Source organism: Corapipo altera, unplaced genomic scaffold (assembly GCF_003945725.1).
Source record: "Corapipo altera isolate COAL_440 unplaced genomic scaffold, ASM394572v1 2, whole genome shotgun sequence".
In the NCBI taxonomy this organism is placed as follows: domain Eukaryota; kingdom Metazoa; phylum Chordata; class Aves; order Passeriformes; family Pipridae; genus Corapipo; species Corapipo altera.
The window spans coordinates 13,478,586-13,493,953 of NW_020884890.1; the positions used below are offsets into that span (position 1 = coordinate 13,478,586).

At 43.1% G+C, this 15,368-nt stretch overlaps 1 protein-coding gene across 9 annotated transcripts in view; it reads left to right on the plus strand.

Moving 5' to 3' along the window:
- Positions 1-15,368, plus strand: part of ANKRD6 (ankyrin repeat domain 6) — a 90,482-nt gene that overhangs the window by 45,406 nt on the left and 29,708 nt on the right. For 4 of the 9 annotated variants that reach the window (XM_027645078.1, XM_027645082.1, XM_027645079.1 and 1 more), the window contains one exon: positions 7,625-7,881. In XM_027645078.1, coding sequence (XP_027500879.1) covers positions 7,762-7,881 — 120 coding nt within the window. In that variant the 5' untranslated portion in view covers positions 7,625-7,761. The other 5 variants (XM_027645075.1, XM_027645077.1, XM_027645076.1 and 2 more) reach the window with 2 other exon arrangements.

Below are 15,368 nucleotides of genomic sequence, written 5' to 3' on the forward strand. Positions count from 1 at the left end.
CCCATGCTGCTCTGAATACATCTCTCTCCCACCCTGGCGACTCCACCCCTAGGATTTCATCCACTGACTTTCAGCTTGAGCCTCATTAAGCTTTTAATCAACACACCGCCTGCCAGACTCTTGCTGTCAGGCCAGATGCCTAGCAGTATTGAGGAATATTGTGCTAATACCCTAACATCTCGAGTACTTGTGTCGTGTCTGTGATTCGGTGCTGCACTGGGTGGCACTGGTCCAGCTACCTCGCTGCATCTCCAAGTGCTCTCCCAAGACATCAGCTGTGATGGTACAGGAGGGACTGTGTCATCGCTGCTGGCAGCTCCCAAGTCATGCTTTTCTTGAAGAGGAAGAACATCTCCAATGCTCTTGGAAAACATTTCAAAAGCTGGTAAATGTGTTTTCTTCCCTGCTTTGTCAGCCAGAGCATTTCCAGATTAGTGCCTGGTTGCACATCTTTAATAATGTTTATAAAAGATAGGATCTAGCTCAAATAGAAGGTTTTGCCTCGGTGCTGGTTGGCATTAGATTATCATAGTGGTGTTTTTGACCTTGGAAAAAATCTATAAATGTAGGAATTATTGTTTTTATTAAATTTTCTAGTGTGTCTTTTGCACTATTAACCTGACTTACTATTATGTGCTGACTGGGAGATTGTGGGGTTGCTTGTGCTAGCAGGGAAGAGGATTCAGCTCATACATGAGGAGGAGGAGACCTCTGCACCACCACTCTGACATGGGAGCAGTGGGGTCCCCAAACTGAGTGACAGATTCTGTCTGTGCTCTAGGTAATTTGAACCCTGGAAGTGAAGGACATACCTTGGGAAAGGAGGGAAGAGCAGTGGAGAAGGAAAGGGAGTTGGTTGTGGAAAGGATTATGGCGCTTCCTGCTCCCAGTGAGGTGCTGCAGTCAGCTTGGCATTTTAATTGATTGGCAGGTGGCTCCTGTGCGGAAGATGATGGTGAGGAACACTTCTCCCACCCAGAAGCCCCACTGTGTGCGAGCATAACATAAACCCCCACTCTCCCATGAGCACAGCCGTGTGTCTGCTTTGTTCCCAAGGTTGGGCTCCAGCACTACTGTTTAACAGCAGTCAGCTGGAAAGATCTCCTAACTGGTTTTATGCAAATGGAGTGAGATATCTCATGCATGTGCCTGTTTGCACACAGGCACCATCCCCTGTCAGACAATAGATATTGTTTTGTCATGTAAATAGCACTCAACTAACAGGGTTTGCTGAGAGTTGAGCTCACTTACACTGAATGGTTTTGACATGTGTGTGTATGCAGGTGTTGAAAGAGAGGGCAGGGAGAGTAACAAAGCTGTGAAACTTCAGTGAGATAAACCAAATAACCCTCTCAAATCATGTTATATGGAAAGTGTGTTGGATAAAGGTGGTCAGGGCTACACGGCAAAGAGATAAGTATGAGGGGAAGAAAAACAGTTTTCTTTGTACAAGATTAGTGACATCTAACCAATGACTTGAAACTGCCTCTGATCGTCATTGTTGGTCTCCACGTGTCTGTGCCTCTTTCCAGGAGCATTCTGCTTGGCAGGTGCAACTCTGGAGGTTGGTTTTGGTGATAACAAGACATCTTCGAAGAGCTGCCAGGCAGCTGAGGATTTACATTCAGTGAAGCCGACAGTGGAGATCAGGGGACGGAGGTGCAGTCGACAAAGCAGTTGGGGAAGCTGCTGTCACTGTCTCCCCGTGTTTGTTGCCAAGTGGGGTTGGCTGTTGGTCCGTCTGCAGGCGGCCACCTGCAGTGGAGCAGTGACATCAATCAGTCTGGTCTGGTTGTGTTGGGAAGCGTGATGAGCAACTGTTATGCAGATGCTCCCTGGGAGGCTACTAAATAGTCATTGTTGAAGCAATTAATAGCAACAAGTGAAAAAAAAACGGCCCAGAAAATGTTTTCAGATGTCCCAGACAGTGGTGATACTTAGGGTGATGAATCATGCAACTGTCCATATGAAAACTGAATAATTTTACTTGCCACAATAAAATATGTAATGAAAACAATAAAAAAAAAGAGCAGAGACCAACATATAATCTACCAAATGTCTGTGGTGTCCAGTTCAAAATGTTGATTTACCAATCAACTAATAAAACCTAAGTCCAAAAATACAATTGATGATGTTGTAAAGAAAAGTACAATCAAAAGCATATTGTTCTTGACCTGGTGGGGGGCTTTGCTGTTTTCAGATATAGCTGCTGATGATGTGGTTTTCACAATGACACCTTTGACTGGTTTTTAACTGTCTTTTGGGGCAGGAAGGGGTGAGAGGCAGTGTCCTCTCTTTGGCAAAATACATAGATCTTTTTTCTTAGTAGTTTATACTAGATCCATGGTGGAACTAGACAAAAAAATCACTGAGAGGGAAGCAATGCTGCAGGTCTTGGACAAACCCTCTTAAAATCAGTTCAGAGAAATGGCAGTTGTTTCAGCATCCTGCAGTAAATGATAAATGAGTTCCAGGAAACTCACCCTTTCTAATGCAATAATCCACCTGCTGAAAAATGCTGCTATTCTAAAGTGAACACAATCTTTGTGTTTACATCATATTTTATATATGATAAACTGCTTTGCAAAGAGGAAGAAAAAGAGCGTTCATAAATTTTATTATACTATTATGTACTAATAAAAAAAGAAACCCATTTTTCTCTGAGAGCTGAGCAAAGAACAGATGGGCAGTATTTAGACATAGGAAGTTTTCTTAGAAAGACTATTTTATTTTATAAAATAGTAGCTATTATGTACCCTCCCATGACAAAATGGTCTGTCTCCATATCTTAATACTGGGATATTCTAAAAGAATTTATTTTATTCTGTTGTTTATGTTGCATAAAATGAAGCTACCAGGTGCTGAGAGTTTTTCTTGGACTACATGCTCCCCAGGGAAGTGGTCACACCACCAAGCCTGCCAGAATTCAGAAAGCGTTTGGATAATATTCTGAGATACATTGTGTGATTTTTGCGACTGTCCTTTGAAGGGCCAGGAGTTGGACTCAATGATCCTTGTGGATCCCTTCCAACTCAGGATATGCTATTATTTTATGATTCTATGAATCTATTCTGTGCAATTTCTGGCGATAAACTAGAAAAGAGAATTTGGGGTCCCTTGCGGAAAGCTGCAGTCCCTTTTTCTTTTTTTTTCCCCTTTCATCTTGTACCTTGGTACACACAGAAACTTTTTGTTAGCTATGTAAGCATTCTTTTATTCAAATACTAATTTAACATAGTGATTGTACTGAGAGTGACCTGTGCTCTGGCATTGCATCTTTTCCATTTAGCGCAGGGGACTTCATAAAATTGATTAACTCATAGCTCTTAAATCTTTCATAATTTTGGCTTTTTTCTCTTCCCTCAGAGAGGAAGCTGGTGTTTTTAACTGTTTCCATGAATTTAGGAGAGTCTGTCACCTAGCCTTTCAGTATCTGTGATGTGTGATGTGTCCTGGACTGTCCTTTGACTTTTGAAAATCATTATTCCTGTGCTTTTTTTGTTACTGACATGAGGGTGATACAGCCACTGAAGCAGCCTGGCAGCAGTTTGGAGGGGAGGGAGCTGGGGAGGGGGAAGGTGCGTAGAGTGTTTTTTGCCCTCTCTGCCAGTTGCATGGGAGAAGAGGGAGCTGCGAGCTTTAAAACCCTGCCACCAAGCAGCCAGCTGCCCACTTGCACCGTGCTATGCCATCCCAGACAAACATCTCCTAGAGCATCTGTAGGGCAGTGTGACTCACTGAGCCAAGGGCATAATCCGTGGGGATGCAGCTGGACCTCAGTGCTGGGGGACAGTATCTCACTGCTGCCGATCAGGAATACTAATCCACAGTCAGCCTGTCCTTTTCCACACTCCACTGATGGGGTGAACTCATAATCCTCAGAGGTGAGCAGGTTATCCTTGGAAGGGATTGCCCTGCTGTGGAGCAACTGAACCTGTGGGCATCACATCTGGCCAGTTTCCCTGGAGAGGCTTGGGGAAGTAGGTATTGCTTTCCCAGCCTGCCCCAGGTAAGTAATTTGATCTTAAACAAAGAAGCATAGAGATGGCTGTTTCTTATTTAAAAATGCATTAAATATTTTTAAAATAATTTTTGTTGTTGTTTTGAAGGCCGAAGGTTTGAATATTCCCATGCTTTGTGCCTCCCGTGAGCTTCTGGATCTGGGGGGTGATAATGAGGGATTTAATTCTGGGCAGCAGGTGCTGGCAGCAGGGATGTGATACAGTGCCTGTTATCATGTTGTCAGGTTAATTTTGCACCGTCTGGGTGTGAAAGGAGCATTCAGGCTTCTAACTGTAGTCCTTGGGCACCTGGTACCTTCTTCCTGCTGCAGACGTTTTCAAGGAAACACACTGTGTGTCTGAGGCATGTAGAGAGTTAAAGCTGGTGGGGAGCAATGCCACTGCCAGTGTAGCCAGTGTGCCAGGGAAGGGTCCCTTGAGAGAGGAATAAGAAGGTTGTTCCCACTCGCACTGGTCACCCATCTTTTCTTACCAGCTCAGGAGAAAAGGAAAGCTGGTCTTTCAGTTGTCTGGGCTTCCTATCCTAATCAGATGCACTGTTCTGAATTGCAAATAATCCCAGCGGAGGAGATGTAAAGCAGATGTCAGTAGGGAATGAGACCTGTTGTGGGAGCAGGAGCCAGGCTTGTGCAGTGACTGCCCTCTGGGAACGGGAACTGACAACTGCTGGAAACTTGGACAAAGTGGGAGATATCTGTAAAAGACTGATACCTGAGTCAACACCTTGCTATGCTTTTATGTATGATGCAAGTGGTGGAGAAGGCAAGAAGATAAACTATGTGATAACAGCAATGCTGTCACATTTTGTCATTCCAGCATGGCAGGGCATGGCAGGCTGAGGAGGCTTGTGATCTCCAGGGGGGAATGTGCTGCAGTAATGGGAAGACAGCGAGAGAAAGGGAGCACAGTCAAACTAGGGAGTACAATTTCCAGCATTTACTTTGCTTAGGTATGTACCTGTTATCCAGGCTTTTCCCTGGCAGCCCTAACTGTCCACTGTTCTGTGACAGTTCAGGTATTAGTGTGTGTTTCTAGTGGTGTGACTAAGATGTGATGAACATCCACAGTTCTGCAGATTTGCTCAGAAATGTCAGTGTGTAAGGAAAATGTTTCCATTAACATTTTTGCAGTGAATATGGAAATCTCTCAAGTGACAATGATGTTACTACTTTTCTTTTCTTTTTTTTTTTTTTAATTTAAAGGGTAAGAAAACCAAGCAGAATCTGACCACAGGTGTTTTAAGATGCACAGAGCTGTCATTGTATTGTGCATGACTCCATCCAAAGTGTAGGCAGCCAGCTTATGGGTAAGGTTGGGGACAAACAATGGATGGTACAGTTCACTTGGGAACCACCACTGCACAAGCAGGGGCTGGCACAGAAACACATCATCCCACTGCCTTAAAAAATCATGGAGAAAGATCCTTGTTGGAAGGTGTGCCCTGCACTGTGTGCCAGTCATGGAGAGGAGGAGTGGGGTGTGCTCCTGGGTTATGGAGGTGCAACTTTGGATGTGATGGGAGGGTCAGGGATATGTTGGAAGCAGGGGGACCAGGATCATGTGGTGAGGGACATAGAGGAAGGGTGAGCGTTCATCTTGCTTCGGTAGCACAAGTTGCTGGAAATTAAATACTTAAGGAGGTGAGATTGAAACTTGTGTTGTTTTTCACAGATCAAATTTTTAAGTGTAGGCTGTCTGTATTTCTTGGCTTTTTTACATGGTTTGTACTATACAGTGCATAGCAGTGTGCCAGAGGAGCAGGGTATGATGTGTACAGTCCTAGTGAAGCACACAAGGGGTTTTTCTTCTGTCTTCCATATTTTCCATGTTCCCAGGGTGTCCAAACTGTGTCCATCACATTGAGAGAGTGGGTAAGACCAGACCAGTGACATAGCACAGCACTGTTCCTGTGTTGTCCCATGTTACACTGCCTTTGAGGCCCAGAAGGTTTTTGTCTGGTTTCTCTGAAGAAATGTGTAGCTATTTCCATGTTGCTTCAAACACGTTTGCGCTTAGAAAGCAAGAGAAAGGTGAGGAAAAACTAAGCTGAATCTTCTACCTGGAAATAGTATTGCCTAATGCTTATACTTAGAAATCAAGAGTCAATTTTGTGGAGTTATTTCCTGACTTTTACATAACTTGATGTTAACCTCAGAGAAACCAGTTTCACAATACCCTATTAAACATTCAGTTAAACAGGGCTACAGCATCTTCTTGTTGCAGAGGTGTACTGGTGAATACAAGCTTGTAACATTGGAGCCATGTTCATTGAAGAGTCTTGTTCCCAGTATTTAGGAGATGGGGAGTTCATGTGCCACAAGCAGCCATGCATTTTCTCCTTATTGCTGGGAGTGTCTTCCTGATGTGAGGGTGGAAATAAAATCTTTCTGCTGTTCTGGTGAGGATATCCCTGCTGAAGCTGTTAGCAGAAATGTCAGTACTCCAAGTGGTGGGATTATGATGGGGAGAGCCTTGTACTATCAGCTAAACTGAGAAAAACAAATTGGTTTAGGGGGGAGCAAAGCCATTAAGCAGTAATAGCTTTTAGTTATTGCTGTTTGGAGGTGGATTCAAAGGGATAACATAAGGGTGAAAGACACTGTATTCCACTATCAGTCTCCAAGATCATCTAGTCCTGCACCTATTACTCTTAGATTATGTGGAGTGTATCGTGCTAGTAGCTGTTAAGGAGCAGTACAGTGATATTTCAAGAGAGAGAGAAAGACAAATCATCTGTATACACACTGGTTATCTTGAGTGTGTTTTTCCTGTACTGAAACAATTAAATACCAAAGTGGGAAAAGCACAAATAAAGCTGATATCTTCCTCAGATGGGCAGGCTCTGGATCCTATGTGTCAAAGTGTTCTGTGGATACGTTTTCTGGAATTATATCAGAAATCTCTTTTCAGCTCTAATGGCTCATTGAATGGGTCAGTGTAGCCCAGGCAGACGAACACACTGTTTGCATGATGAGTTCTAAATCTGAATTGTTTCTGTGGTGAGTGGGGCATGATGTCAGCACTGTGGGGGGAACATAGTTTCTCACTGACGGCAAAGATGATTGTTTTCCAGTTGCAGGTTGTGATCCCTCCCTAGGGTGTCCTTGGGATGGTTCAGGGGAGGCTATGAAGCATTTTATACTCATGAGGGAACAGTCAGCTGCCTTTAATTGCTGACTGCACTCTGTCCTACTAGGACAGAGGTTTGTATATTTATATCAGCAACCAGTAACTATAACCTATTCTTGTTCCCTTGGCCAACAGTAGTTAACCCATCCTTGGCTAATTAAAGTCTGGGAAACCTGGGGGGAAGGAGAGGATGAAAGGGGGCCACACAAATGCAGTTTAGGCCAAAAGACAGTTAAGCTCTCAGAAAGTTTAAGGATTTTTGTCATAACCAAGGGAAATGAGGGCACATTCAAAATGTGTTACTGTCTACACCCCTCTGCATTGTAACAGAAGTGCAATGTGTTCAGTAGGTTCCAAGGGGTTTTTGTGATCCCCTCCCAAACCAGTGCATAGACAAACACTCGGGGAGGAGTTGCTGCAGCACTTCTGTTTTTGAAAGCTTGCTGACAGCAGTGTTGTTTTCTGATCCGTAGGTCCAGAGGATGGCATAGCAATGACGTCACTGTCCAGGGAGCTGGAGTCCTTCCTCGTCTGTTTGCATGCTGCTTGAACTGATCCCAAGCCTTTGTTTTTGGACTGAAGAAACCTGAAAACCTTTCTCTCCTAATTCATGAGCCAGCAGGATGTGGTCGCCGTGCTTTCAGAACGCCTGCTTGTAGCCGCCTACAAAGGCCAAGTGGAGAATGTGGTGCAGCTTATCAACAGGGGTGCCAAGGTAGCGGTTACCAAGGTAACAAGAGAAAAACGCTTTGCGAAAGCCCTGGGAACTAATGTAACTCCTAGACCATTGTCTGTGAAAATGCCTTCGTAGCTTTACCAATCTGAATGTGACTGAGGTTAGTGTTCAGATTTCCTTAAAGTTTATACTTAATAGCTCACGTAAATTTGCAGTATAGTGCATGTCTTGTTTTTATACACTTCCCAGCGGATGCAGCTGTGATGAACACTGAGTCCTCAGAAACACAGTGTGTTGATGGACGGGCAGTGACATTTTTCAAAGCGTGCATTGACTTTTGAACACTGTGTGATCTGATGAATGGAGCGATTCATCACTGTCAAGGGAAGGCAGTTCAGAGCACCCATCTCTCTGGGTGAGGGGATGGGGAAAAGCCACCTCTGTGGTAGGGTGAGGTACGCAGAGAGTATTTCTTTTTGCTGAAGTCTCTTGGTACAGCAGCCTCACTTATACCCAACATTCTCGTTGATTTGTTCTGTGTAGTCCCTTAGTTCCAGACTTGGGGGTTGCAAACTGTGTTCCCCATACCTTCAAGATAAGGCCAGCATCAAAGGATTTCTGCTTAGATATTAAGAGAGTTCAAAATGTTATTCACCTATTCCTAACTCTCAACATGTTATAAATAATACTAGCATATAAGAAATGAGGTAGATCTGGCTGTTGTGGAGAAGGTTTGATCAACAAAAAACCTGTTTTGATGAAGTGTTGTTCTCCATTGTATCTATTTTTTTTGCGTTTCCATATTGGTTTTGAACCTTATATATGTATGGGAGCTAATATGTACAGATAGAAAGCAAATGTGAGTACACTTGATAAAAAGAGGAAAAGATAGATTACTTATCTGTCAGTGACAGTTGTTTTCAGTCCCTTTGCAGTGTTTGAATTGTAGATAATATTTATTTTGAAAGCTGGAGTGATCCAAGGACAACCTGTGTTTGTGAGTTTTATTTGCCAAAATAAGTGGCCTCTTGTTGCTAGATACAAAGCACAGATGTAATAAACATGAATAGTCCCATAAAGATACCTGTTTGGCTCTGTAGTCCAAGCAGCTCTGTAGCTGATATACAGCTATTAAAGGTAGTCAGTAATAGACCAGGAAATACTGACTTACAGATGCCTGACTGGTAGCTCAGGGTTTTGTGGTTGCATGTTTTCTTTTGTTTGATTTTTTTAAGATCATGAGCTTTGAAGACTACTGAGGAACCTACCTGAAAATACACAAATGTTAGAAAGGATGCTGTACTTTGTATAAATGTGTGCATTAATGTAATTTCAAATTAGTTTTCACGCTGTTTGAACATACAGTGTGATATCCCTTGATTTCCAGAATAATTATGCCACTGATTTAACTGCTTTATGGAACTAGTTGCCATAATCCACAATTCAAATGCAAAATTGACAATTCCTCATTTTTCAGGTTGATTATTGCGCTACTATCAATGCCTTCTGTTAATTACAGTAACAAACACGTCGTGTAGATCTGACTTTGAAACACAAAATCAGCTTAATTTGATATAATGCAGATTTGCTAGAGTTGATAAGTTTTTCTTTCCTATATGACACAGAGTGGCTTGCTTGCTTTGTTGTTCAACCCTTGTATGGAAAATCAAAGCAGAGCTTATTTGGCAGCAGAACTGCACCCGGGTGCAAAGAGTTTGTGTTTCTGTTGGACAGCTGTGAACTCTGAGGCCATTTCTGTAGCTGATCTGGTACTGCGGAATTGTAGCTATTCTTTCCTAAAAGTTGTGGGTAATCCCCATGGAGTTCAGGGAGGGAAGATGACAAAAGCTGTCCCTCTTGCCATTCTGGGTGCATCCCAGCACACCACCAGACAGTACAGATGAGGTACTCAGGTAACCTGGTGACAAGCCCTACTCAGAAGAGATGAAGTCAGATCAGCAAGACTGTGGAGGAGTACACAGAGGAGTGGAAACGCTGTCAGAGAAGCAGCCAAGGCTACATGCATGGGGTATTTTGGAGGTGTACACACTCTTATTCTTCCCATGCTGTGAGCCCAGATAGAGGTGAGTGCAATGTGAACCAAGAGGTGTGAGACCAAGCTGCTGCCCTCATCAAAGCCCATCAGTTCAGGCTCCGTAGTGTCTTGTCCAGGTCTACACAGCGTCCAGTTTGCATCTGGCTCTCATTCAGCCAGCTGTATAGAGAGAGCATATGCATATTTGCTTATGAAAGACTGTATAAACATACCCTGGGAAGAGCTTGGCTTGCTAATCTGATGGCACACAAAGGCTGGAAGGAGAAAGAGATGTGTAAAGTTAAGGACAATGTTGTCGCAAGAGCAGGGATGTATAAATTAGTCTCAAGTATATTTAAACTGGAAATTTAAAGGGATTTTTTAGCCATCACAGCAACACGTTCTTGTGCGGTCTTTTAATAAGCAGAAAAAGTACAAAATAAGAACTACTTTCGGGATAGGAATTGTTAATTTTAGAATGGAAATTAGATGGCAGGCTTGTTGTAGCACACTGATACAGACGAAGCTTCCAGATGAACTGATATTTAGAGCTGTCTCCTCCTCCAAGATAAAACTCATTGCACAGTGGAACATAGAAATAAATTTATTCATGTGCATGCCTTAGTTCTCTTTTACCTGTATGTCTTCTGCTTTTATTCAGTTTTCAGTTTGTTCTGTCAAATTAATTTTAAATTATAGGGATTTGCATTAAAAAAACCCTGGATCTGGTACTGGTCAACCAAAATTCCTACTGGATTCTGTGAGTTTTATTGGAGGAAGACATGAGGGGACAAAGCTCTTTGGAGGGAGAGAAAAAGTTCCCATATCACTGTAGGCTTTAAATGTATTTCAGATATGCATCTGTAAGCACAGACCAATTCTTATGAATAACACTGTGCAGAGCCACAGTTTGAAGTGACTAGGATCTAGAGCTAAATGCTAGAGAGTTCTTTATTCAAAATGGATTAATTGAGCATAGCTTAAGGAAAATGAAGGATATTTTCTGTAACAAATCAGGTTAGTAAATGCCAGATAGCTGGCTTGTCCAGTTCTATTTTTGTTGTATATGGAAGGTCATATGATATAGTTAATTGTTGCTTCAGAAAACAACAATTCAACTGTAAAATAGTATTTCATTTTTGTCACCTCTACGTAGATGATTTCAGACAAAGAAGAATATGAAAGAAACAACTGGAGAATCTGTGTGTCCAGGTGCTCACTTTAGTGTTTCCTCGGGGATGCACTTGTTTCATTTTGCCAGCATTACTAGCAAGGCATCTGTGCAGGTGAAGTCAATATGGACAAGTGCACCTCCTCTGACTCCAGCAAGGGACACTTGGGCTTGTTCCAGATTTGGGGCCTTTTAAAATAGGTAAAGAAGAGCTGATGGACACTAGGTCACTTTGCTGCTACTGACCCTTACCACAGTGGATTAGGGGTGGTGGCGCTGCAGTGCACATGCATTGAGTGCTTGTCCTGATGCTGGGATGTGGGGCCATGGCCAAGAGAAGGTGTGGTGCTCAGCAGAGGCTTCATGGCTCTGCTCTTTTCTAATGGCACCTGCTCGGTCAGGTGCTCTGTTGCCACTCTGCCCCATATGACAAAGAGATAATTTCCATTTTTACGCCTTTTCATCTGACGTTCTTCAAATGTACAGCTGTTTTCTTTATGAAAAAGGCAAAAAAATCTCCTGAACAACCTATCACACATATTGGCTAATGCAACAAACAGGTTCCCTTATCAAGTACTTTGGTGAATAAGCTGCAAAAACTGGAAAACTAGGAACTGAGCCTGCTATAATTCAGTCTTTTCTTCCAAGCAAGAAAGCTGGTCCCTTCTTTCAGTCCTTTTGTAGTAGAGCTGTCTTTCAGTGACATTACTGACAGCTGCACTTTGACACAAAAGCGTTGGAACTTCTGCTGAGCTGATGTCTTGCTGTCCTCTCAGGATGTTGCTGTCCTTTTCCTGGGTTATTTTTCGTTCTGAGGTAGATTAGGGAGAGGGCTATGGACCACTAGGAATGGCCCAGGAGGAGCCATGGTAGTGACATCTCAAATCAGGTCAGGTCTTCTCTCAAGCTTGTTCCCAGAACGCTGCCTGGAGGATGGAGAGCAGTGGGATTTCACCTCCCAGGCATCTGCTTCTGGGTGCATCCCAAGGATGCCTGGCTGAAACAAGGCACTTCTGGAGCTCAGATTTCCAGGTATGAACCTCTGTGCTCCAGCTTGCCGAAACAAAGTGTTACTGGGTGTTGGGTTTCACTGGGGTGTTGCAGCACAGGGTGTAGCATTCAATAGCAAGAGTTAATAGGGCCTGAAAAAGCTGTGTGTTAGCAACCACACACGGAGGAGCACACTGCTTCTCTGGTAAACACAGAAAAGATCGACAGAAGAAATCATAAAGGTGGCAAAGGCACTTTTAGTGTAATTTGTGTAGCGTCATGGGTTTTATGAGTATTTTCAAAGAAAAGCAGAATATAGCTTTTCTGCAGAACACAGCATTAAGATCATAGCTATAAAATTGAATTCTACAGAGAAGGAATGATAATTCAGAAAAAAAAGCCCCAAGGAAATGCAAAAAGTAGTGCTTCTGTTTTGATTCAGTGATTCTGTTTGTTTGATTTAACTTTTGAACTAATCATGTTACAAACATGCCATGTGGCAACACTTTAGTAATGCTGGGGTACTTTGAATCTCAACTTCACAGCACATTGAGTTCTTTAAAGCAATCTCTTTTTTTCTTCTTTTTTAAGTTAAGACAGAAACAAAAAAGGAAATGTATTTTGGTGCTTTCACATTTTTGCACTCCTTCAGTTTGAAAAGCTATTTGTGTCTGTTTTAAACAATAAATAAAGATAAATGAAAAGGGACTAGCGAACATTTAGGAACTTCTGAATGCCTGTTGAGGTCAGTGGGAAACTTTCTGCTGACTTGAGCAAGCAGGTTATTCATGGAGAACAGTCTAACAAATCATCAGTGTGAACAATGTGACAAGACTTGGATTTTGTTTTCAAGCTTTCCAATAAAATGTGGATAGGCATTTTTTGTACGAGTGCAGAATGGATGAATAAATAACAGTCCTTGTGCATCACAAGTGCAGGGTGAGATGGAGAACTGAATGTACTTTCATGAAGTATCTACACATACATAAACGTAGGGAGCTTGGGGTACTGAGGCCCCCCTATATGATTTGGTTGTGGAGTGCATACACTGGCAAACATACTCTGTTCCGCTTTTAAATGGTATGTATCGACAGGTGCCTGACAATGTCTGAAAGTTAGAATACAGATTAAATACAAACAAAAACCTACCCTTGCATTTTACTGCTGAAACTCATGTGGCTGTTTACAGTGCTTGGCTGCAGCCTGATACGCCCCACAGCTATAGCAGCGTGTCATGGTGGTTGGAAGTTGCAGCCTTAGTCAAATAGCTCCCATTTATTTTGTCAATAAGTCCGTGACACGGGACCATTTGTATGATTTGTTGCCTGATGAAGCAATTGTTTACATTTGAATAGAAGTCCAAATTGCTTTTTTTTTTAACATATGAATGACTGCTTTATTGGTTCATTAATCCCGCGTTGTAGCAGTCTCTCATTTATATTTGTAATAACCCCCAAACCATTACAGTTCATATTTGGCAATGCTCACAAGCTTTTAAGTCAGTAGTCTGCGTGTTGAGCAGTCCCTCGGTTTAGTGTTGTCTCCTTGCAATGAGCATCTAGGAGACACTCATATTTGTACATGTTTCCTTTCCCCCTTAGACCCTTGCATGTATTCAGATAAATCCCCTGTGGTGGGTTGACCTTGGCTGGATGTCAGGTGCCCACCCAGCTGCTCTATCACTCCCCTTCTCAGCCAGACAGGGGAGAGAGTAAGGTGGAGAAAACAGCTCATGGGTTGGGATAAGGCGGTTTATTTAAAGCAAAAGCAAAGTGGAGGCTTGTGCATGCAAAAGGGAAGCGAAAGATAGCAGGGTTTATTCTCTACTTCCCATGAGCAGAGATGGTTGGCCACTCCTGAGAAGCAGGGCTTCAGCACATGTAGTGGTTCCTTAGCAGGCAGCCACTGGAGACAATGAATGCCTGCCTTCCTGCTCCTTGCCTTAGCTTATATCTGAGCTGATGTCATATGGTATGGAATATCCCTTTGGTCAGTGTGGGTCAACTGGCCTACTTGTGTCCTCTCCCAGGATCTTGCCCTCGACTGAGGAAGGAATGTTACAGTGCTGATGCTGTGCTCAGCAGTAGCCAAAACACTGGTGTGTTATCAACACCCTTCTAGCTACCAATGCAAAGCACAGCACTGTGAGGGCTACTATGAGAAATGAACTCCAGCTCAGCCAGACTCAATACACCCCCTCTTTGGTGCTGCAGCACTGAGTGCAAAATGTCTTTATGGAGGAGACACACAGAGGGAGATTTGTCTGGCTGTCTTCATCTCTCTTCCACCTATATATTTTGGGTAGTGTGCACTGCTGTGAGAGAAGAACTCTGTGGGCTATTAGTTTGACTTACAGGCATGAAGGCAAAAGCAGCCCTGACTGTTGCTGCTGTGGCAAAAACTCATTCAGTGTTTCTCTCCAAAGCTTGCTGTGCTTCAAGTTTGCCATCACAGCATGAAGGGCACTCAAACTCCTTGTCCCTTCCTCACGGTTTGTTCTGGATTAGTTTGTGCATGCATATGGACATACATACCTGTGTGTATGTTTGTGTGGGGAAATGGGTGGGAATGTTTTTCCAGTGTTTGTGTTGCCCATACTGGAACACTGTCCATCTGTACCACCCGTCTCTGCTCTCATTTTGAATGTTACTGGGAAGAAAAAGAAAATCTGGCATTGCCAGTTTTTGCAGGGTTATGATTAATCTTGAGATGACTGGTGCTCTTTCAAAAGCCTGAACCTCTAATTAGTGTAATGTGCTGGAATTGATTCTCTTCCCACTCTCCTGTCCTAGGTAGTGTCACAGTTTTTGTTTATAGTGTCCCTTTAAAGTGGGAAGAACTCAAAGACTGCAGGTGTGCAGAAGCTCTGGTTACTGAAGATCTCTCTCTAGGGGTCTCCAATCGATGAGATGCCTCTGAACCTATGTTTCTGTATAGAGAATCTGAAACACACAAACCCTCTGGAATAAAAGTGGTTCTTTAGTCTTTCAACCCAATTATTAATTTATTTAAAAAAGAAAAAACAAAAACAAAAACAACAACAAAAAAACCCCAACCTGAGTTTTAGGGACTTGGATAATGTTTTTGAATGCTTTGGGGATGACGATAGGGGAAATGCACAGTTAACATGAACCTCTCTTCAATGAGTGACAGGAACATCCAGGCCCTTGCTTGCAGCTCTCCCTGGCCCTGCAGTGGCCTCTTCCAGCAAGTGCTCTCTCCTCCTCCAGCATCCATTTCCTGTTGGGTAGGTTCCAGGGACAGGACAGCAGTGCTCCCTGGAGTGAGGGCAGCCTCCTCCAGATAAGCCCATTCTTCGGGGCAGCTTTATTTTGATGTGGCTTA